At 53.5% G+C, this 23,692-nt stretch overlaps 2 protein-coding genes across 2 annotated transcripts in view; both read right to left on the bottom strand.

Moving 5' to 3' along the window:
- Positions 1-1,802: 1,802 nt before the first annotated feature.
- Positions 1,803-16,671, bottom strand: Endov (endonuclease V). Its single transcript, XM_003464889.4, has 9 exons — positions 14,690-16,671; positions 14,080-14,251; positions 9,509-9,643; positions 9,270-9,309; positions 8,587-8,699; positions 7,195-7,263; positions 6,699-6,827; positions 4,463-4,536; positions 1,803-3,716 (listed from the first exon to the last, which is right to left on the bottom strand). Exons 1-9 carry the CDS (start codon positions 14,743-14,745, stop codon positions 3,464-3,466), a joined length of 1,041 nt encoding a protein of 346 aa, XP_003464937.2. The 5' UTR covers positions 14,746-16,671; the 3' UTR covers positions 1,803-3,463.
- A 146-nt stretch (positions 16,672-16,817) lies between these two features.
- Rnf213 (ring finger protein 213) overlaps positions 16,818-23,692 on the bottom strand; it is a 92,722-nt gene continuing 85,847 nt past the window's right edge. Inside the window, exons 60-68 of the mRNA XM_013147143.3 lie at positions 23,328-23,460; positions 22,907-22,990; positions 22,629-22,809; positions 22,177-22,378; positions 21,167-21,244; positions 20,228-20,422; positions 19,738-19,827; positions 19,473-19,651; positions 16,818-17,975 (exon numbers count right to left, since the gene is read on the bottom strand). Of these exons, the coding sequence (XP_013002597.1) occupies positions 17,822-17,975; positions 19,473-19,651; positions 19,738-19,827; positions 20,228-20,422; positions 21,167-21,244; positions 22,177-22,378; positions 22,629-22,809; positions 22,907-22,990; positions 23,328-23,460 (1,296 nt within the window). The 3' untranslated portion in view covers positions 16,818-17,821. The remainder of the gene's footprint in view (positions 17,976-19,472; positions 19,652-19,737; positions 19,828-20,227; positions 20,423-21,166; positions 21,245-22,176; positions 22,379-22,628; positions 22,810-22,906; positions 22,991-23,327; positions 23,461-23,692) is intronic.

Genomic DNA, 23,692 nt, shown 5'->3' with positions numbered 1-23,692 from the left:
AGGGTCCCCCAAGGGTCCCTCTGCCCCAGCCTCACACTTTACTGTCCCCAGGGAACCCTGGCCTGTCCACGTGCCTCTTTGTGCACCCCAGACCCTCGTACCCTTCTTCTGGGGCCTGCCCAACACCCTTTGGCAGATGGGGAAAGGCCCCACTGGTTCTGGACTGTTGTCACTGTCTACCACCGAGGGAAGGACTGGAATCTCAGAGCTGAGGAGATGCCCTCACTGTCTCCTGCTGACCTGGTATTAAGGTGACCATTAGCAGTGAGGCCAGGGGCTTGCAGCCCAATGCCTCCACCCCTCCAATGCTGTGGGCCCTGTGCTGCGCCCCATCACTCCTCCAGCTAAACTCTTTAGCCCCTCGGAGGTTTAAAGGCTCCCTTCATTAAACCCTAGCCGTGTGGCAGAGGCTCCTGAGAAGCTGTGCCCTGCCAGCCCTGTGCCCGAGTCTCGCCCCATCCAAAGACTTTGGAGGAGGCTGGCTCTGCATCTGCTAGGTCCTGAGGCCGGGTGACGGGCAGCTGTCTGCTGGGGGAGAGCTGAGCAGGCCGCAGGCAGATGTGGGTTGCAGCCTCTGAATCCTGGGTTAGGTGGGTCTTTCGCAGGGACCTGACCTCCGGGCACCAGCAAGAGTCAGGTCACTGTGGGGCACCCCTCAGACCTGCACCAGATGGACACAGGCTACGAATGCAGGAATCAAGGTGGACTGTTTCTAGAGACCTCATAGACACAGAAAGAAAATACCACAAACAAGTAAATGTACACCACAGAATCAGGTGTGGGGTCAAATTCCAAGCACACAAACCTGCGACCACCGAGCATCTGGGACACAAGAATTTTGCAGCTCAGCAATAAACACAGACAACCCGATTATAAGAGGTGGGAAGTAGAGGATGTGGAGATGGTTTTCCCAAGGTGTACGACTGGCCAGCAGCACCTGAAAAGGTACGTGGCATCATCAGTCACAAGGGACCCTTGAACCCAACTCTCAATGCGACACGTTGTGTCCCCAGGATGGCTAGAATGCAAAGGACAGCCGGCCACAAGCTGAGGATGACCCGGGAGCCTGGGTGCCTAGGTGTGCCCGCGCTGGCAGGGCTGGGACGCAGTGTGGGGCATCTTGGCAATTTCTCACTTCCTCTCCTAGGTGCGCAAAGGCGGCAAACACTTGTGGCAGCCTCACCTGTAACACCCCCGACCAGCAGCAGCCCACATACCTGCCACCTGGTTTGTGGAGCTGAAATGTGGCAGGTCCTCACAGCAGATTTAGTCACAGAAAGGAGCGAGGTAGAGGAAGGCCATGGTTCATGAATGAGTCCCGCTTTGGGAGAACATTTGTGAAGCTGGATCCACTCATGATCATGGGGAGCCTTATACCCCCACCCCCACCCCAGTTCCCAGCTCCACTGTTTGTAAGTCAGGGATGCACTGTAGTGACACACAGTATGACACAGATGAACCCTGGAAGTGTGGGAGACTGGACATGAGGACTGGACACAAAGAGGGTCAGGGTCCAGTGAGCACGTCCAGAGGCAGGAAGTGACCAACGGCTGCCAGGTGGCTGCTGACAGATGGGGTTTCCCTTTAGGGACTGAGAATGTTCTGGAACTAGACCACGGAGAGGGAGACAGACCATGGATGTTCTTACTTCTGCTGCACAGACATGGTCTCACCACATAGCCCAGGCTGGCCTTGATCTCAGGCTCAAGCCATCCTTCTATCTCAGCCAAGGGGCTGGGGCCAGAGGTGCACGTCTAAGTGCCTGGCTAGGAAAAGCCCAGGACTGCACACTCCAAAAAGGCTAGAATTGTGAATTTTATTTTTTATTTTATTTTATTTTAATTTTATGGTACCGGGGATCGAACTCATGACCTTAGTGCTTGTCAGGCAGACACTTATGCCACTGAGCTAAACTCCCAGCCCTGGAACAGTGAGTTTAATTTCACATGTTGTGGATTTTTTTGTTTGTTTGTTTTTTGTTTGCTTGTTTTGTCTTTTTCCTTTGCATCGGTACCAGGGATGGAACTCACGACTGCCTGCTTGCAAGGCAGGAGTTATGCTGCTGAGCTAAATCCCCAGTCACGGTGAGTTTAATTTCAAAACAAAAACTAGGCACACGAAAGCTGTCTGCAGGGGAGGTGAGACTTGGGGGCAGGGTGCTGGCCCCGTGTGTGCAGGCACTGGGCTCCAACCCCCAGCACTGCAGTTTATCTACACTTTCCTTGGGGCTCTGGCCGCCCCTCACTGGGAGGCAGTGTGTATGAGTGTGTGTGTGTGTGCTGGGCAGGCCTGTTGTGGGTACTGGCTGTGTCCCTTGTGAAGACTCAGGCCCCATGGAGGGGGCGTGGCCACCTCTGCCTGTCCCCCCTTGAAGCTGCCTCTGCATGGGGCCACCACTTCTGAGCCTCCAGATGGAACTAGGGGCTCCTGACGGGGAGCACAGGCCACCACCCCAGGAGGCCGCTCCTGCCTGCCCAGCCGGAGGGAGCTGAAGCCAGGGCTACCCCACCCATAGCTGGGTGGTAGAATAGAACTCCTACCTGGTTTCTTGTCATCTGGTTAGCATGGCCATCAGGCCTGATCTCTGTGGGTCCCGTTTCTCCAAACTAACAGCTTCTTTCTACCCAGGTACCACCACGTGTCAGGCTTCATGCTAAGCCCCTTATGGATGTCACCTCATGGGACCTCCCAGCCACAAGGAGGGAGGACAGGCATTATCCCCACCTGCCACGCGCTTTACCAAAGCACCAGGGAGACAGCTCTGCTGAGCCTCAGCCCTGCACTTCTGAGCAGCCACTGGTCCTCTGGGGCTTGGGAGGCCAGACGGTGGGGGCAGCTGTGAGCCCCCGCCCTGGGTTCAGGCGGTTTTTGGGGGAGCCCCAGGAGTGTGCTGAAGTCTGTGTGGGCCTGGCCATGCCCTGAGACCCCACTACTAGGCACCCCATCCTCCCTCCATGTCTCGGGTAAACCCCAGGAAGGCAGGCAGAGGGCATCCCCATGAGAAGACAGGTTCTGGGCAGGGCCAGAGCACTCTACTTCAGGGGGTGCTGGGGCCTGGGTGGGGAGCCTGGCAGCTGTCTCCTTTGGATGGGCTGGATGCCAGCATGTGTGTGTGTGGCACAGCAGAGCCTGGCACATCCAGCACATGGGCACTTTCATCTCGAGACCCTCCTTTCCTCTCCTCTCCATCCTGACCCAGAACTAGGGAACCTGGACCTACCTGCCACCTGTCAACCCCACTGTGGGCTGTCAGTCTCTGGCCTGCTGGGCACCTGAACCCCCAATCCTCTGTGTGCTCTGGGTGGGTGATCTCATAATGTTCTGGTCTGGCACTCGCCTTGGGCACATCTGTCCTGGGCCAGTGACCACCCAGATCACCGAATGCTGGAGGAGGCAGGGCAGCCAACAGTGCAAGAGGTGTCCTGCTGGGTGCTCTGGTCAGCATTTCCACTTGGGGAGGTTGCTAGCATCCCGAGAGGCCTTTCCTCAGGATAGTTACTTCCTGAGGTTGCAGTGGGAGGCTAGCTGTTGGCATCTTCATGGTGCCCAGCTCCTGGTGACTGCCAGGCTTTGCCCTGCTGCTTCTGGCATCCTGGTTGCATAGTTTCTGGGTCTGTCCCAGGTCTCTGCTGGGGTCCTCAGTGCACCTGCCCTCTTCTGCTGGCCCTGCTGAGCCTCCTTTGGGATGTGCCTTTGATCCTGGTCTCTTCTGGCTCCTGCAATAACATTGAGAAAGGCACAGCCTCAAAAGGGGTTCTGGAACCAAGAGACCCTGGAAGAGCTGCTGACAACCACGGATTAGCAATCCGGGCAGAATTTGATGGCCAGCTGGACAGGTTCACCTTGATCCAGCCTGGCGGGTCCAACTGTGAAGTGGGGGTTTCCAGTGCCCTCTCCCAGTTCTCAAAGCAGCCTATCCAGGCCTGCGAACAGCAGCTTGCTGCCAGGGAAAGGAGCCGGGGAAGCGCAGCCTTCAACGATTCACCCCTTGGCAGGACCCTGGAGACGAGGAGCCCAGGAGGCGGGGCTGGGAGCCCACGCCATGCACAACACCGTGTCTGCCACCTGCCAATGCTCCTGACTTCGTGGTCCTCATTTGCAAGGCAGGGTCAGGGTAGCTGCTCCAGGCAAGGCCACTCCAGGCTAGCTGGTCCAGGCCCTGCAAGGTCAGCTGAGGCTATCTGCCACACCATCTCACTCTACCCTAGAACCTGGAAGGAAAAGTTACTCTGCCTGCCTTGCAGAGAAAGAGACAGAGGGTGTGGGGCAGCCCTGTTGGGAGGTGGGGCTCAGACTCGATGGCCGTAGGGTGCTGTTTCTGGAGAGCTCCCTCCAGGCTCGAAGCCTACACCCTCAGGGACCTCTCCTAGCCAGGCCTGGCCCTGCTCCATGGGTCCTGAGCCCCAACACTGCAAGCAGGAAGAGGCTGCCTGTGGGCATCCTAATGGCCCCTGGAGCTTACCTCTCCAGCCCTGGTGCAGGTGGCCCGGAGCAACACAGAGTCCTGCGAATGTACTCTCGAGAGCGGATGTCAGCCTGAAGGAACAGACAGTGCAGGTGAGCAGTGGCAGGCCCTTGGCTGGCTGCTGAACAGACAGGGAAATGCCTTTGTACCCCTTACGGGAAGCCGCTTGGGGCCCCTTAGCTCCTACAGCTCATCCATGTGTGACTGACAGGGTGCCAAGACCTCAGGGGCTGTGGACCTGCCACTGAGGCTGGGGGTGTCCGGGCTACTCAGCTTCCCTTGTGCTCACAGCCCCTCCCTCCAGGGAGTTCTGCTTTGAGTGGGGGGACTCATGCGGGCCAGACCTCACTCTGGGTCCCTTTCTGTCTCTCTGGCTAGTGTCAGCTGTGACTGCTGCCTGTCTCCCAAAGTCTTGCAAAATTACTGAGAAAAAAGGGCTCAAGGGTCACAGATGGGGACTTTGACAGATACAGTGGAGGACACAGAATGGGGTCACACTGTGTGGGACCCCCCCCAGACAGCCTGGCCTCAGGAAGCCCCCTGATCCAGCTCAGATGGGTTTAGCTTAGCTTTGGGCTTTGTGACACAGTGACAGCCACAGCTAATCCCCAGACAGCCTCTGCTGCAGCTCACAGGGCTGTGGGCGGGTAAGCAGGGGTTCCCCAGGGTAGAGCCCAGCCTGCAGTGGAGCCTGCACCTGGCACAAGGAGCACAGCAGCACTTGTGACCAAGGGGCCCCACGGAAGCAGGAGAGGCGCCAGATGCCACACTGAGAGGGCGCAGCACTTAGCCCCGTCTCCCCGTCCTCCAGGGACTGCCAGATATGCAGCAGGGAGGGTCATACTGAGATGAGCGGGGCTAGGATGAAGGTGGACCAAGCTGCCAGTGCTGCCTTCCCCACCAGCAGACAGAAGTGGGCTCCAGGTGGCCCGCATCTCACACCAGCCGCCGTTTCCACAGTGTGGGCAGGATCCGGAAGGCTCTTCCCCAGCACCAGACATAGGACTGCCCCCACTTCTATGAGCTCGGGCAGCTGGCCCCTCACTTACAAGGTCGGGGGACCAGAGGCCCGCAGGTTGAGGGCCACACAACCCAGGGTTCTTGGGCCTCCTCTCATTAGACCCCAGGCGAGTGATGGAAGAGGAAAGGCCCCCTGGGGCTGAGGGCACAACTCACTGGCCTGGGGACCCAGAGTTGTGGCAGCAGCCTGGACCAGGAGGATGAGACTGTGGGGGCCGTTGCTGGGTGCTTATAAGCTGCTCAGCAGCCAGCTCTGGGCACTGCCACCCCAGTGATGTGAGTACTGCACTGGCGTGTGCTGCTGCACCACCTGGAGGCCACTCTACATGCCTGCAGGGGACAGGGAGGAAGATGGAGGTGGAGGCGGTTATCAGTCTGAGTCCAGGGGCACTGAGCCTGGTGTTTCCCCTGGGAGCGCAGAGGGATAGCTGAGCCGAATCTAGCAGGTGGCCTTCTGTCGGTGGCTGTGGGGCCAGAGTGGGCCAGGGAAGAGGCAGACAACAGGGAAGGCTGGGGCTCTTTCCCCAGCACTTAGCATGCCCAGAGGGCTCTAGGCTGGGCCGGAACTCCCAAAGACCCAACTGCTTCTGTGGCTCCGTGTCCTGTCCCTGAGCCAGGCTTGGGACGTAAATTGACTCCTACCCATCCCAGGCCTCCTGACCAAGCTCTTCCTACCCAAGGGCTCCCGAACGCTGTTCCAGTGTGCCCTTTGCTCATCTTCTGGGGGCTTCTCCTGGATCTCTGGCCTACGTGCTGCTTTGTAACACACACTGGCAGGTGACTGGGGAGCACAGGAAAGTGGTCCTGGGCCCTGGGTCCTCAGTTTCACTGAGCTGGGCCCTAAATGCTACACCCTGGAGACTGGCTGGGGCTCCTGGTGCCAGCATGAAGCTTCTTCAGCATGGCACTCCTTGCAAGGGCCTCCGAGTGTGAGCCACTCTCTCTGGGCAGGGGAGCAGAATGGTGACTGCGGCACCCTGCTGCCTGAGTGCAGTGCGCGGTGGCTTGGGCTAGGCAGCTTCTGCTCCCCTCCTCTGCCTCCAGAGCCTGGGGAAGTCAACTGGCTCGCCAGCAGGGAGCCTGGACCTGGCCCCAGCCCAGGATCATCCTGAGCTCACCCCGATGTTCCATGATCCCACTGGGGCTGACAGGCAGCAAGTGATAAGGAGCAGAGAGGAACTCATGCAGTGACACCACCCACAGGTGGCCCCACCTGGCGCACGGGCTCCGGGATCCGGAATCTGCAGCAGCGACGGGTCAGGCGCACGGCGGCCTCCAGGCTCATCTTATGGCCCACGGAGATGTACACGGGCTTGGTACTGTGGTCATGGCTCTTCAGGGCCTGTGGACAGGTGAGGCCAGAGTGCTGTGAGGGTGCATCCCTGTGTGGTCAGCACCGGCCTGGGGCTGCAGGCTCTGACATCTCAGGTGGCAGGCGGTAGCCTGGGGTGTGCGGTGCTCCAGTCTCCAGGTACCTCCCTACTTTCCCTCCTGGGCAGGGTGGGATGAGTGTGCCTGAGGTCCCCTCAGCTTCACTGGGGTCAGAGGAGTAAACAAACACAGGTGTCACATCACCTCCCTGTCTGGTGCCAGAGGCAGGGAGACACAGAGATGAGTGGGCCTGGATGCACACATGTGAGCGCGTGCAGGAGTCCACTGCCCAGCTGTCTTCCTCTCTGAGCTGGAGCCTGGGGAGGACAGACACTCACCATCCCCAAGACAGTCCCAGAGCTGCCCATCAGAGGAAATGTATCTCCCCCAGCCTGCAGGAGCCGAATCTGGAAAATGGGAAAGAAACATCCTCTAAGCTCGGTGATACATGCTTGATATATCCAGCATGGATGATGCCCTGGCTTTGATTCCCAGCACGGCAACAGAAGCAGAAACCAGAAGGGACTGAAAGTATGCTGCTTCTGCTTCTTTTTTTGTTTTTGGACTGGGGATAGAACTCTCAACCTCATGCTTGCCAGGCAGGCATCTGTGCCACTGAGCTAAATTTCCAGCCCCTTTTTATTTTTGGTACCAAGAATTGAACTCAGAGCCTCACGCTTGCCAGGCAAGCGCTGTGCTTCTGAGCTACATCCCAGGCCCTCCAGCCCTTCATTTTTAAAATCGAGTCGCAAGCCAGTCTTAGGTGGGGGCAAGGCCATGCCCCCGAGACAGTACTGAGTACACTGGGCAGTAGCATGACCAGGGCTTGTGTTGGGGGTACTGCCTGCAGGATCCTGTCTACCCTGATGACAAAGGCTCAAAGAAGGTGTGACAGCTCGCCAGGGCCACAGCATGGACCAGTTAGGCACAGGCCATGGACATGGACGCACAGGTGCTGCCCCGGGCAGCAGCCTTGAGCAGGATCACTACCTTACTATTGCTTCCTCCCCTACGAGGAATCAGGCCACATTTGAGTCAAGTGAATAAACTTTCTTTCAAGTGGGCAGAGTGGGTCAGGGCTGAACCAGCTGTTGGGGACCCTATCCATTTAACAAGCAGATACTGAGCAACTAACCACTCTAGCAGAGACACACAATCTCTGCTCTTGGAATGTGCTGTCCACCAGGAGGTGTGGATATCACTAGCTCCCTATGGATGGGACATCACACCCTAGTGCCAGTCCCAGCGACCTATAGGAGGAGATGGTGAGGAAGGGCATGGATGGAAGCTCTGGAAAGGCTTTGGCCAGAGAGGGTATCCACGGGGCAGAAGACACTGTGGGCATGGCCCAGGGCTGGGCTTTGTCAGGACTCTTAAGGGGCAGGCAGCCGAGGAGGACAGAGGCACATGGAAGCCCATCCTATTCCCAGGAGCTGGAGGTCTAATCCTGCAGCACAGAGGTGAGGCAAGTGTGGTACAGACGTTTCGAGGGCTGCCAGGATGTAGTGCTCAGGGCCAGGGGACAAGGGGCTCCCAGAGAGAAGCAGGTCCTGCCTGCAGGCAGGGCAGAGATGCCCGAGGACAGTGATGGCAAAGCTTTGAGAGCTTTCAGTGCTACCAGCCACCCACTGGGGCACATGTGCCATAAGCTCATCGCCACGGTCCTAGGAGGTGGCCAGTGCCTCAGGTACCCCGGGGCCTCCCAGCCATCACTGCCCACAGGTCCTTACCTTCTCCTTGTGCACAGGATTGTTCTCCAGCCCTTTCACCTGTAGGAGTTTCTTGGCCACCCCAATGCAGGGTAGCCCTGTGAGGACGCCAAGGTGGCAGGCTACTCCAAAGCCTGCAGGGGAGTGGAGAACAAGCTTGAGGCGGTGGGGTAGAACGGGAACTGCCTAGACTGGCACGATGCTGGGGAGGCAGACTGGGAGGCCAAGCTGACCTGGGACAAGATCCTATCTCCTTCGGTCACACCCCTGCTCTAGGGTCACACCCTTTGTGTGTGATACTGCTGCCAGGAGGCCAGTGCTTCCTGCGGCCAGTTTGGATGAGGGTGACACAGTCTATCAACTTCAGCCCCTCCCTGGGCCAAGCAGGCAGCGCTCCTGTGGGAGGCAGTGCTCACAGAAGCAGGGGGAGCACTGGGTGGGGCACTCTAAGTGGGGGCCCTGTGCCTTCTCACTGCTGAGGTCCACACTGGATGGTGGCGCCTTTAGGTGGGTTAGTGCAGGGTGTCTTGCAGGAGCAGGAAGATGTGGGCGTGGAGAGGGCAGAGCTCTTTTCTGAGGGAGGGACACTCCATCATGACGGTGAAAATCAGCCCAGACAGGAGCTGTGATGGAGCTTGAGGTGGCAGACATAGGAGATGCCCTCTGCCATCTTTCCTACCCCTCTGTCCGGGGAGCAGGATTACCTTGGTGGTGGAGCACCCCATTTCCATCCACAAGAAGGACCTAGAGCCACAGGAGGTCACAGTCAGCTGAATTGGCTGTCCCAGCAAGCGGGGGTGGGGGTGGGGTGGGTGGACTTTGTCACTGGGGCACAGCTTTTGGAAAATCCCGTTCCTCTCAGGCTAAGGGTGGTGGTGGGCTGCAGGGGCCTGCCCCTCCCCCAGGAATCCAATGGTCTCTTGCCCAAGGACATGGCACCTGCCTGGGGCATGAGGCTTGGCTCCTTCTCTTGCAGCCGATGCACCGCGTCTACTAGGAAGGGCGCCTCTCGGAAGGCCAGGAAGCCTGATACGTAGGGGGCTGTCAGGCTGATCACACGGCTGTCCTCGTATACCACCTGCCACCAGCCATGCAGATCAGCAAGCAGCCCGTGTTCCCTCCCACCACCCTGTCAGCCTCTTTTCCACTATGGGCTACTGGGTGGGGGTTTCACCTTGATGTCATCTCTAAGGTGCTTACTTGTGATCTGGTGTGAAGTGAGGTGCAGCCCACCCGGTCTCTCTCAGGGACTGGTGAAGGCTGGAGCCAGCCTCCCCCACCCTGGGTCTCCTCACCAGACTTTGTACAGCTGCTGGAGGCTCAGAGACCAAGCACAGGACAGTACTAGGGTGAAGAGCACCGGGGCTCAAGGCAGCACTGTATGAGGACTGGGAATGAGCGGAGGAGGCCGGTCTTCAGAGGCAGCAGCAATGGTTTCATGAGAAGGGATTTCAGGTCTTAGGAGAGAAGGGCAGGACGAGCTGGACAATCTGAGCACTTGGAAAGAAAACCTGAGGCTGTAACTGACTCCAGAGCTTCCGGAAGGGGCACCCAGGACAACAGACCATATATGAGATGCAAGGAGGCAAGGAGGACACAGGACCACAGATGGTCAGGGGCTTTCCAGAATGGCTGGGGACAACTGGAGTGATGTGATGTGCTTTTATTTTGAGGTACCAGGGATCAAAGCCAGGGTCTTTGCCCTGAGCTATATTCCCGGCTCCTTTTTGCTGTGAGATAGGGTCTCGGTTAGGCTGGGCTCAAGCTTCCAATTTTCCTGCCTTGGCCTCCCAGAGTTCTGGGATTACAGGCATGTGTGACCACACCAAGCTCTGAAAGCTTGTAAAGCACACCCACCTTCCAAGGGCTTCTCCAGCAGAGGCAAGACATGAAGCCCTCTAAGAAAGCAGCCTCTGAAAACCTGACTGGCCATCAAGGGCTCTGCTTACAGCACCTGAGGGCAGCGAGGGTTCTAACTGTGGGTTTCCGTCAGTCTCCTGGCCCAGTGAGGAGACAGCGTCCCATTCTCCAGTGCCCTCTTTCTTTCTTTTTTTTTTTTTCGGAGCCCTCTTTCTGCCTGCACTCTGTTACTAAATCTCTTGACTCTCTTGGTGATGGTTCCAAATCACAATTTTTATTGCTTTTTGAGGCTGGACCAATAAGCTAATGCACCTAGGTCTGTGTCGGCACAGAGGGCCCAAGCTTGGTCCCAACATCTTAATCAACAAGTCAGCAGGAGACGGATGAAACCTGCCAGTGACTCAGAGTGGGGCAGGTCCACTCTGGGCAGGTAAGAGACTACGACACCAGGTGAGCTCAGCAGGGCTGATTGCTGAAGCTTCACGTAAGATGACTTCACAAAGACACATGCGGAATTTAAGCACCCACAGCGTGATGGTGGCTGAACATATCAGAATGTATCAGAATACTTGCACACAAGCTCCTCAAACTGGCAAGATCAACAGGAAACCCACCCCACTCCTGATTTCCTGTGGTCACGGCCTAAGAAGCAAACACTGATGAACACCACTGTGGGCTTCTGAGCGGAAGAAAGCACAGGCTGCAGAACAGCTCAGACAGCGCGCTGGGTGGGCAGGGGGCTGTGGAGGGGGGCAGGGCGAGGCGGGGTCCTGATCAAAGTCACCTCAGATGCAAGCACTAAATTACAAAGTGACCAAAGGAAAATGATTCAGGCTCATAGCTCAGCAAGCACCACTGAGGACAGAAATGAAGCAAAATACTGAAAGAGGTTAAAAGAAACAGGGAAAAAGAACGCAGTGAAGAAAATCCAAAACCCATAGGACTGCATAGGGGAAACCACGGAACCCAACTAGCAGGTCTGTGTTTAAAACTACCCTCCAGCTGGGGGTGGTGGCTCACAATTGTAATCCCAGCACCCTGGGACGCTGAGGCAGAAGGGCCACAAGTTTGAGCCCCACCTGGGTAACTTAAGGGAGAACTTGACTGAAAAAACAAAACCAAACAAAACAAAATGAGCTACAGATGTAGCTTAGTCCAAAGGCCCTAGATTCAATCTCCAGGACTGGGGAAAAAAAAAAAAAAAAGCTCCAACAAAACAGAAAACTATAATCTGAGAAACACTCCAAAAACAAACGGGGATCTGACCCCACATCCTGAAGAGTCAACTGTGAGCTGGGAAACTGAACTGAACAGAAGGTACTTTGAGACACATGACAGTAGAAAAAAGAGTAAAGAAAACAGGCAACAATGGACAAAAATCCCACTGTAAACATAATACACCTGTCACAGCACTGAATAGGATGCAATGTTAAAAATTTATAGATCAGAAAACAAAGTAAAACCAGCTTTTAGACACGTAAGGGGGACGAGTGACTATGTCCAGTTTTGAGCAATGCCACAGGATCATTGTGGTCTTTCAGGGCCAACGTGCCTGCTGTTACACAGTACGTTACATGCAGGGTGGACTGCTCACGTACTCAGAGACAAGCTGCCACAACCTCTAGGACATGTTCTAAGCACTCAGTAAACACACAAAGAAAGCATGACATAACCAGCAACCGCAGAGTCTAGACAGGGTGTATGGCTGCATCTGATGTATCATTCCCCAATTTTCAGCATGGTTGTACACTTTCAAATTAAAAATCTTGGAAAAGAAAAATCAATCATGTAATTGTGTGTGGGCAAGAGCTAGATGGCAGCAGGTGGAGTAAACAGAGGCCGGGGCACAGATGAGGTGACTGAGACTGAGCCAAGGAGAGCTGCAGAGGGAAGAAACACTATGCTGCCTGCTTGCCACACATGACCTGCGCACTGGGATTAGTACCATCGTCAGCCCCAACCAAGAAAAAGAAACCAGAGGCCAAGAGCTGTGGGGAGTGGCACAGCTGGAGCCCAGAGTAGTAGTCTGGCGCTAGCATCTGTGCTTTTACCCTGTGCACTGCTGCGCAGAGTGATCAGGGACCAGTAAGGGCAGAGACCTTGGCTTCCTCACACAGATCTGGGTCCTCACACATAGTGGGCACTCAACACTTCTGTGCTGAACTGGGGCTAAAAAGGGCCTTCTGGTGAAGCACAAAGCCATGGAAGCAGGAAGATGTTGCTGCTCCCTTGGGGGCAAGAAGAGGAGTCATGCTGAAGCTGGGGTGCAGCCAAGGCTTCCTGAACTGGGGACTGCAAACAAACCATAGGCTCACTGCTCACGCATGCATGCCACCTGATGAGGAAGGCTCTGAGCATCTGCCAGATGTTGAGCCAGGTGCTGAGGCCACCTCTGGTGGGCAAGACGACCTGGTTCTTGCTTCCATGGAGTCTACTTTCTGGTAGAGGAAACTGGCCAATTCCACTCCATTCCAGTGTAACAAAGAGGAAATTCAGGGTTGGCTATGATCTCTTTGTCCCCTGCCCCCCAATACATATGAAGATCAAAGCCGCACAGTGATGGTGTTAAAAGGAGGTGTCTTTGGGAGATTACTTCACCATGTGAGGGCACAGTAAGGCAGCTGTCTGCAACTGGGAAGAGAGGCCTAACTCCGACCTGGTCATGCTGCATCCTGAAGTTAGACTTCTATTCTCTGGCCTCTGAGAAATAAATTTCTGCTGTTTATAAGCCACCTCATCAGTAGCAGCCCACACGGACTAAGACAAGAGTGCTGAGGATGAAGGGGCTCTCTGAAGAAGTACTGTATCAACTGAGCCCCAGGAGGAGTCAGAGCTGACCAGGGATGGAAGTAGGTTGCAAAGACAATGCAGCCTAATACAGCATGGCATGTCTCAGAGTCAAAGCCCTCCGGAGGGCAGGGTACGCTGAGGTTTGATCCTACAGCAATAGTCAAGCAGGGAGCAGATCATGAAGTCACGTCAATCAGTGTGAATTTTATTTACCACAATACCAGGAAGAGCCCTGACATGTTTTCAAGAGACTCCTGGTGATATAATCGCATTTTCTTTTTTAAGAAAATTGCTCTCCTAGCAGAAACCAAGCAGCACCACTTTAGGCACAGGGTCAGGAAAACACTGCTACTTGATGGGTGATGTCAGCAGATACAGAAAGAGATGAGAGGAGGCAGGCAAAGGAGTGAATTCTGCAAGATTTAAGAGGCAGAAACAAGAGGGGCAGGGCGAAATGAGCAAGAGGAAGAGAGAGAATTCCCACTTTTGCTTTCTTTTTCCCTTTAAAGACTTCTCAACCTGTTACTGAAAATTCTACAAAAGGGCTGGTCCGATGACAGTGGGTTATCAGAACTTATTAACATTAGTGTCACGTGGTATACCACCCCCCCCACTGCTAAATTTGATTGGCTTTAAAAGAAAAGAAAATTCTACAAAAGGAGGCCTATGGGTTTAATTCAGCAGTGGAATGTTTGCCTAGTATGTGCAAAGTCCTGGTTCCATTCTCAGCACCGAGCATAAAATAAATGAAGAAAGGAATCCTACAAAAGACGAGGCTGTTCTCTACCCTGAATTTATTTTCTGTCTTGCAGGTCTGTTCTCTCAGCTGAGGCGAACCCTGGTTCCGCGCCCCTCCCAGGTTACCTCGAGCTCGGGGTAGCTGAGCACCACCAGGGAAGCACAGGCAGTGACACTGTCCCCTTTCACGAAGGACACATCAACGCCCCCAACTCTCTGCAGACCTGAGAAGTCGGGATCCTGTTGCCAGGCCTCCGTGTCTCGGTCTACCAGGAGGGCCTTCAGCCGGGCTTGCTCCCTAAGAGGGGAGAAACATCAGCTGGCCCCGGCCCCCACACCGGACTCTTCCACCTCAACCCACGAGACCGCCGCGCCGGCTCGTCCGGGCGCGCGCTCTCCTCGAAGCGTCCTCCCTTGCGTCCAGGACACAGCCAGTCTTGCCATGGCTTATCCTCCTTGCGGGGAAGGCAAGGGACGCGCTGGTCAGGCCACAGCCCCCGGGAGCGGCAGAGGGGCGCGGGGTCAAGTGGGCACACGAGCGGGGAAGGGCGCGGGGAAGCCAGCGGGGTGGACTACAACTCCCGGAGACCTCTGGTCCGCGCCGGAAGCTGGGCCCGCCCGACCTCGGTGGCTCGAGCAACGGCCCCTGCGCCTTCACAGCGTGGGCTACAAGGTCAGCGGATCCGCAGAGAGGTGCAAAATCCCAACCCCTGGCTGCTGCGCAACGTCTCGTTACCGTTTCCAGAGCAACAAAATTTCTTCAGACGGCTGTCCCTCGGCCTTTTGGGCCATGACTCATCCCCCGGCGCGCTTCCGGCCAACGTCACTTCCGGTGAGCCAGCCGCGGCCGCTTCCTTCTTTACCTTGTAGTCACTGCCCTTGGCCATTGGAACTGGCACTGCTGGGGACCCCGCCGCCGCCAGGGGCCGCTTTTCAGCGACCTGGGTTTCGCGCCCGAATCCGCGGATACTCGTGGACTGGCTGGAAGCCCCGGGGGCCGCACACCCTCGAATCCTTCTTCGGGGTGCCCATGCACGATTCTCTGGTACCCGCAGTGGCTTGGCCTCCCCTCTGTTATCCCAGCGTTAGCGCTGTTCCTGCACCGTAGGGTGCTCTGCTTTTGGGAAAGGGTAGTTCGGCTCTCCACCCCCTGCTCTATCTGCCTTTGCCAGACTTCGAAGCCACTCGCCAGGGGTAACGACAGTCCAGCAGCGAACTCAAACACTTCCGAGGCTTGCCGTCGACGCGGTCCTTGGTGGCAGTTCAGTGGCTGTGGAAAGGGTTGGAGGGCAGAACTGTTCCCTGTTCAGTCCCGTGCAGTGTTGGGCGCGATTGGACACACAGGGGCTGCATCTTGCTGGGCAGAAAGCCTCATCTAGCAAAGTATGGCCTGCCATCTTTGGAACATTGTTTTTTGAGATAGGGTTTCACAGTGTAGTTCATGGTGGTCTTGAACTTACTATATAGCCCAGGCTGGCTTTGCACCGAGTGATCCTCCAGTGTCAGCCCCCCAACCCCAATCCAGTGCACGGTTTACAGGCCTGTGCCTTGCAGCATTGATTTTAACCCAGTGCTCCTCAATTTTGTGAATATCTACTCAGTGATCCCTGTGTGCCAGGATTTGTGCCAAGCTTATGACTTCTTCTTGGTGCTTTTTGGTACACCAAGAGGTGTTTGGTGCTTGTCTCATTTGGGGCAGGAAGACGTGCCCCAGATCATGGAGTTGGCAAACAGGACCAAGATCTCCAAGCAGCTTTATCTGGGCTGTTGTTAAAGAGCTGTGGGATGAAGAGCCCATTGGATTTGGTAGTTGGGAGCCATTTGACAGGCCTGTCAGATGGGCACAGGAAGTGGGGTCTGAGAAGGGTGCTGTCCAAGGTGACATCCTTGTATGCTCCAGGAGCAGCTGTCAATCTAGAAGGAGTAGGTCTGCATCCCACCCGGGAGGAAGGCAATGGATTGCAGACCATACAGCTCCGGGGCAGGAGTGGTGTTGAGAGTAGGGAGGGGCTGCTGCATGACCTGGGCCCCACCCTCCTATTTTTGCCACCTCAAACTCCCTGGGCTTCAAAAGGAAGCAGGGTCACTATCCTCAGAAAATCCTACAGAGGTGTTTTGTCAGTGTTTGCTCTCAGGAAAAATTGCTGTCTTGCTACGTGTTTTGCCAAGTAGACAAGAATGCTTGGGCATCAGTGAGCTTGATCACAAAAATGCAGAATGTGAAACGTCTGCTAGTCATGGCAGACTTGAATTGTCTGGTACTCAGCAAGGCCATGGGCACCTCCTGCCTCTTGGAGCCCACTGTCTAGGCTCAGCCCATACAGCGCTTCCTGTATCCAATCAGAGTTGCTTCCCATCCCATACTGGTGCAGGTGGGCACTGCTAGCCTTTGGTTACTTCACATAGTTGACTAGACACTTTGAGTTAATGTTTTCTTCACAATGATTGTTCGTCACTGCAAGTTTGTATGTTGTAACTACCTGAACATTGCTTATGGCTGTCGCAGTTAACAGATGGCAAAAACTTACAGTATGAAGGGTCATTATGGTGGGCTCCTAGTCCCCCTCCCTCTGAGGTCCCCCAAAGGATGCAACATTTGGTTCCCTGACCAGGAAACTTACAAGTTTACCCTATGGAGACATCCCTTCCCCTTTTGGGAAAACTCATGATGATATTCATTTGGGATCCCATACAAGAGCTATTACCAAAAAGTAGGGCATTTTTTTGTGGATTCTCTCAGTCCAGAGGAGTCCAGAGGTCAATCACTGTGGAGAAGCCAACTGCTGTCCTTCTTCAGGGTTGCCTATAAGACTCCTTGTCCCCTCTTTTTTCTACAATAAATTTCCAATAAAAACTTTTGCCTATAAATTCATAATGTTGTCTCAGTTTTAATTTCCATTTACATAAAAGATGGACCAGACAGTCACACACTTGAAGAACCTGAGATCACACAAAGCAGGGACTCGTGGCACAATGCCAGACAATCAAAATGGCCAAAAATATGCCTCTAACACAGCTTCACATGAGTAGACTTCCACGTAGAATCTTAAGAGCTGGATGTGGTGGTGCACACCTGTAATCCCAGCACTCAGGAGGCCGAGGCAAGAGGATCACCACAAATTCGAGGCTAGCCTGAACTATACAGTGAGACCTTGACTCAAGTAGCGAATCTCAAATTTTGAGACATGGGAGGAGCTTTGTCTGTCAGTTTATTCTGTTCATGAAGGAACTGAGACCACAAAGTCCTCAGCTCTTATCCAGTGCTTTTCACAGTTTGGCCCTGACCTTGTGAAACTTGGCAGTGACTCATACAGGGTCTGGGTCAGCTTGTGTTCACATGGCATAAGGCATGGGTAGATCCCTTTCTTTTGGCATTCCTTGTGTTGTAAGAAGATGAAGAGTATGGCATTTCTGTACATTTCAGAAACCAAGAAATGTATGTATAATACTCAGAATTTAAGGGACTGGGAAAAAGAAGAAAACCAGATTCTCTTCAGAGAGCAGAGAACAGAGCAGCAAAAAGGAAAAAAGATTCCCCTGTTGTCTGTTGTAATGGGAGGACGAAGGAGCCGGTGACAGAAGATCAAAGTAAGAGGCTGGCCGGCCTGAGACAGACCGAGATTGGACAGGACTGTTACTTGGACACTACTGGCTCTCCTGGAAGGCACAGGTGGGTCTGACTTCCGAGCTCAGGGAAGCGCAGCTTTTAGCTCCCAATGAGTTCCGAGGGCACTGCTGGCCAAACAGTGCGGGCGGGCTTGAGTGCAAGGGGCACCACTTCCTCTAAGTACTCAAGAGGGTGGCTGGTGCAATCCTGCGGGCAAGGGTGGAGCCGCCCGGCTCCCAGGCCAGAGTGGAAGGAGCCTTTCTACTTCGACTGTCGGTCCTGTTTCCGCGCAGCTGCTGCTTTCCACACGGAGACGCAGCTGGACAGCAGGATCTCTTCCGGGAACTGGGAATGCAAATCTACAGGGACGTCGGTGTACTTAGTTTCCATGTAACTTACAAGAGTGTCCCTCAGGCTGTAAAACCAAGAACAAGAGACACTTTTTATAAGAACAGGAGGCCTCTGCAGAACCAGGATGTTCACCCAGGGCGGAAATGGAGGTCAGCACCAGGCCAGCTGAGTGCTGAGCTGGACCCTGGGCCCATCCCACTGTGGGGTGCAACCCTGCCTCTGGCTCGTGCCGGCCTTGTCAATGCTCATGTCACTCTAACATGATTTGTTTGTATGAAAAAGCTTTGCTATTCAAACAAACAAAATCATGTATCCCCTTTCACATTTTATATAAATAAAGGTCATAAATTTTTCTTGTTTTGCAGATTCAAGATAGTAAAGGCTTATTAAGTTGAAAGAATACAATGCACATCGGTATATGCCACATGACACAATGGAAGAAAAACAGCAAATATGAAATACACTGGTGTGGAAAACTAGTTCGACTATTTAGAAGAACAATAAAGTTAAATCCCTATCTCACAGTACACACAGAAATAAACTCGCTAAAAAATATATAATATGGAACCATAAAAACAGCAAAAACGAAACAAAAATTATAAGTACGTTTCTAGCCTTGGGATACGAGAAGGAAGACCTTTACTGATACATTTTCCCAAGTGATTTAATGTAGCTTTTTTTTTTTTTTTGTACTGAGAATTGAACTCAGGACTTTGTGCTCGCCAGGAAGGCAGTGTGCCACTTGTCAGATTTGACCTTTTAAATTTAAAGACTGAGATAAAGCATTTGTAGTAGCACATTTAGGTTGGGCATGGTGGTATATATCTGTAATTCCAGCACTCGGGAGGCCGTTGCCATTTCGAGACCAGCCTGGGCTACAAAGTGAGCTCAAGGCCAGCTTGAACTGCACAGTGAGACCCTGTCTCAAAGACCAAAAAAAAAAAAAAAAAAAAAAAAAAAAAAAAATATATATATATATATATATATATATATAAAATAAAATAATACATTTAGATAAAAGAGTAATTTCTGTGAGACCAAGAGCTTTTCTAAGTCACTAAGGAAAAGATAAACAGTTGGGTGTAGCGGCCCATGCCTGTAATCCCAGCAACTGGGGCAAGCCTGCCTTGAGTTGGAGGTCAGCCTGAACCACTGCAGGGCCCGCTGCTTCAGATTAGGCAAAAAAAAAAAAAAAAAAAAAAAAGAGGAAAAAGAAAAGTAATTCAGAGGACAATAAACTAGAAGCTAATGAGTATGAGAATGTGCCAGGCCATACTACTAAGTAGGAAAGTAAAGAGACAGCCAGGTCCCATTGCTTGACCCTTGATGACACCCGTGTGAATGGGAAGCACTTTGGGGAACTCCGCAGTATTGGCAATGCATGCCTCTTTGGTATGGAAAACCCACTTGTTGGAACGTATGGCTTTTGTAGAAAGCCAGCCTTCAGGCACTGTGCTAGTGGAGGAGCAGCATGGAAAGGGCCTGTCCGAATGTTTGTGGGGGGCCTCGGGTGGCAGAGGGCTCCCACCACCCCACCCAGCAGCAATGTGCGGGTCCTTACCTCCAGTAATGTTTGAAGCTGTCCTCTGCCCAAGTGCTCTTCAGTTTTAGCATGATCATCTCGTGGAGCTCCAGGAGGAAGGTGTCAAGGCTGCTGTGGTTCAGGAAAGTGCTGAGGAGCTTGGCATGTTCTGGGCTGAGGTCCTCTTTGTACAGTGGACTGATTTCTCGAAATGGTTCCTACAATGCAAGACCAGCAAGAGGCCCATAAAGGCTGGGGCGAGGGGGCTGAGCTCCGCATACAGGGAGGCAGAGGTCCGACTTACTTTCTTCAGGCGTAGCAGCTGTTCCGATTTATGCGCAGAGAGAAGCTGCCAGAGGGAGATGGTGTGTTTTAACTTACAGCTGCTTAAGGCCTGAAGGAGGAACCGGAGCCCTGGTAAGAAGTGAGCATCTCACCCCCTTTATGCCCTGTGCTAATTCCACGCGCCTTGTCCTGAGGCCATCTCTGTTGCATCACAAACCAACCTGCCTTGTCCTCCCGTCATCTCGACAGCCCCCAGCCCTGCAGCAGCAGCTCAGAGTCCCTCGGTGTACAGCAGTTGATGCCCACATTACATGTGTGGTATGTCTGTCTCTACCATCCTAAGTGGCTCTTTCTATCCTGTGCACTGGCCGGGGGGTGCTACCTTTGGGCTCCTCTTTCCCAAAAGGGATGTGTGCGTTGCTGCTCCCTGCCTGGTGGATTTCTAACAGGAAGCAGGAAGCTCGGCTGAGGCTGCCCATCTCCCTGAGCAGCCATCACACCACACCGACCTTTAGAACCGAAGCTGTCTGGTCGCCCATTTGCAGAACTTTTTGGATGTACACATTCAGCGGCACTTCGACTTTCTCATGAGCTGTGCTCAGAAAGCCCAAGACGACCTCTATGACAGAGAGGGCTTCACAGGCATCACTGTAGGACTGCAGCTGCCCAGTGATGGTGCCCATGGCTGCCCTCGGAAGGGTGACCTAGGACAGAAAACACAGGACAGTGACCATGGGTTGGGATGTTGGGATACTTGCTTGTCACTCCTAGGAAGAGCTTAGCTCTGTTACTGCCTAAACTATAGGTGGCACAAATGACACAGTGTCAGTTGACACGTAGTGCTAAGAGCAGCAGCGTTACAGACACGTGACAAGAATATCTATGAGCTCACTGAAGCCTCAGAACAACACTGCGTGGATATGAGGCAAGAATATTCATCTCCCAGCATCAGTATCAGAAAAGTAGGGTTAAGTTCTAGGATCTTTTGCTTAGCCGACACCTGAAACGTCATTACTAGCAAGCTAACCACACAAAATGTATAAGGGACAGAAAGAGGGCTGCTCTGTGACTAGCTTGCTGATTTCTTGCTACTTTGGCCCACCATGAACTATTCTGCTCTGTGACGTCCCCTGCCACGCCACCCTGTCCTACAGGCCAGCCAACTATGGACTAAAAGCTCTACAAACTATGAGCTAGACAAAGCTTTCTTCCTTTAACTTTGGGTGTTGGTAATTTGTCTCAGCAACAAGAAAAGTAACTAAGATGATACTCAAACAAGAAAACTGACCCACTGTCCTGGTTGTTTTCTGCAAAGAGCATTATCAGGGAGGCTCCCAGGGTCCTCAGGGAGCTCAAGACCTTGGTGCTCATAAAGATACCAGGGAGTGGCTGAAGCCACCTAAATGTGGAAGGAACCACCTTACAAGTGACAGGTTTGTCATGACCACCTGTGCCATCTTCTTCTTGATGTCCATGAAGAGACGCTCATAGTTCCGGTCATGTCTGTGCACTAGCGTGGGGATCCCCTAAAGTGAAAAAGGAAACATCTGGATGTTACATCCATAGTGGAGTCCTGGCAGATGACAGGTGCACCTTGAGCAGTAGCTGAATGGGAGAGTCTTCCTGGGCAGCACACGGACTCTCTCGTCTCATTAAGTCTCTGTTTAAACCACAATCCAGGAAACAGTAATATGATAAGCACCCAGCCCAGCCATAATGGCCCTGCAGATATCGCCATGGAGACTAAATTGTACCCTTAGGATCCCAGGTGGTGCTGGAGACAGGGATGGGATGATGATATTCATATAACTACTCAACAACTGCTTAGCAGAGGCCACTCCACTAAACAACTCAGTTGTCATAAGCCATTAAAACTGGCTTTGGAGGGCCAGGGATATGTTTCAGCAGCATAGCACCTGCCTGGCAAGGGCAACGTTCTTGGTTCGATTCCTGGTACCAAAACCAAAAGAAACCCACAGCTGCGTGTGGTGCACACCTGTAATCCCAGCACTCAGGGAGACTGAGGCAGGAGGACCATTGTGTGAGTTTGAGATCAGCCTGGGCTACAAAGTGAGCTCAAGACCAGCCTGAACTGCATAGTGAGACCCTGACTCAAAAAGACAAAACAAACAACAACCCTCACCCCCCAAATTGGCTTTGGAGTCAGGCATGGTGGTGCATGCCTGTGATCCCAGCACTCTGGGAGGCTGAGCAGGAGGCGCACAAATTCCAGTCCAGCCTGGGAACTTGGTGAAACCCAGTCTCAAATTTAAAAAAAGAAGGACTGCTCAAGGGAAGGCCCTGAGTTTAAAATTCCTCCAGTTTGGAAAAATAAAAATTTTTGGATACAAAGAATTCACAGCTTAATTGTGGACAATGAGAAGGAGTAACACACCCAATTACAAAGTATCTGACTGGACCTAGGACAGTCCCACTCCTCGTAGGAGGCTCAGCATACCTTGACTGTCAGCTTGGGCTTGCCCTGTAGGAGGCGCCCTCTGATCTGCTGCTGGATCTTTTCCAGATCGAACTCCTGTGAAGTCTCCCCACCTTGCACCACTTGATATTGGCAGTTGGACAGAATCAGTGGAGTCAGGTCGCGCTCCACATCGTAATTGATGACATGCAGGTCACTGATCTCGGAGGCATCCACAGAATAGCTGTGGGACGTAAGACGCAGTACTGGATGTCTAGGGCAGGTGTATGGAGCTGGAGCTTTGGGGTACAGGGACCCTATACCTCCCTCTGCCCACCATAGTCTGAACAGTTAAAGGCCATTCCACAAATTTGGGGCTTTGTGGAGGCAAAACAGGGAGGGTCTGGTGGGGACGGAGCTGCAGCCTGCCTGCGTCTGCTGCAGGAGCCTGAAACCCAGGGCCAGGCTTGCCCTGTGTTGTTGCCTGTGCACACCTGATATTTTCCTTGGAGAACTTTTCCACCATGTAGACAGCTTCATTGTGCAGGCGAATCAAGTAGCTGACTAAGGCAGTTGAGCAGAGGCCCAGGCCCCGCCGACGTGGGAGGAGGACTTCAAAATCAGCGTCCAGATCCAAGGCAGAGCTGCAGTACTCATTCGGGAGCTTGATCTCACCTTAAAATGACAGGGTTTTATAGAGAGCATGTTTCTGGCAGAGCCAGCAGAAGAGCAGGTCCAGGGGCTCAGTGTCGAGGGTGAGGAAGACACTCACCATTGGTCTCCAGCGATTGCCTCAGTGCATTCCATGTGGACAGAAAAACAGTGATTCTCTCCTGGAACAGCTTACTCAGTCTATCTGTTGAACAAAGTGCTTGGTAAGAACCCACAGAAATAACGAGGCAGCCAGAGCGCAATCAACACAGTGTGGGCCCTAGCAGGAACCCAGCTCTGCTTCCTCTTGTGATTGCTAAGCAGGAGGTTGAGCTGGAGGAACTAGAGAGAAGGAGGGGCTTCCCAGCTGCAGCAGAAGCCTTTAGTGTGTCTCTAGAACCCAGGGGACCCTCACTGCACCCTGAAAGCTTGGCATGTGAACCACCTATGAGCCTCGAGCACCCACCCAAGCCTCACCAGAGGCTAATCACCAAGCACCAGGTGGTTCTGATCTCTTGTTGGAACGGAGAGCAGAGACATACCTGAACTCTGACTTTTAATAAATTTCCTGATGGAGCCAGGTTCAATTTCTGGAACATTCTGGAATTGTTTCACTAGGCTCTTTTGCAGGTCCAAAATCTTGGGCAAGAATTTCACCATTCTCAGTTCTGCCTCCTGGAGAAGGGAAGATCACTCAGTAAGACGTCCTCCATTCATTTTGGGAATGTTATTGGACATATGAGACTTCGGAGCTGGCTGAGGATTTGTCTCTGTGGTTTGGTCCGCTCAGTGGGCCACTTTACAGAAAGACACACTCAAGGTTAAAGTGTCATTCTCCCACCTCTCACAGGTAATTCTGGGGAACCTGCAGTATGTTAAACACTGGCCGCTCCTGAGGGATACAGGA

Source organism: Cavia porcellus, unplaced genomic scaffold (assembly GCF_034190915.1).
Source record: "Cavia porcellus strain 051 isolate PalLab524CR breed Dunkin Hartley unplaced genomic scaffold, mCavPor4.1 scaffold_32, whole genome shotgun sequence".
In the NCBI taxonomy this organism is placed as follows: Eukaryota; Metazoa; Chordata; class Mammalia; order Rodentia; family Caviidae; genus Cavia; species Cavia porcellus.
Note: the sequence above shows the minus strand (reverse complement) of the source record. Positions and strands in the feature narration are given on the sequence as shown.

Bases quoted from the DNA above. Each gene is read 5' to 3' on its own strand.
- Endov (XM_003464889.4), bottom strand. From the start codon at position 14,745: ATGGCCCAAAAGGCCGAGGGACAGCCGTCTGAAGAAATTTTGTTGCTC. The intron at 9,310-9,508 runs GCAGGTGCCATG...CTGTGGCTCTAG, and splicing joins AGCCAAGCCTCATGCCCCAG to GTCCTTCTTGTGGATGGAAA. The intron at 4,537-6,698 runs GTGGGGCCACCT...CTGTTCCTTCAG, and splicing joins TCCCGGAGCCCGTGCGCCAG to GCTGACATCCGCTCTCGAGA.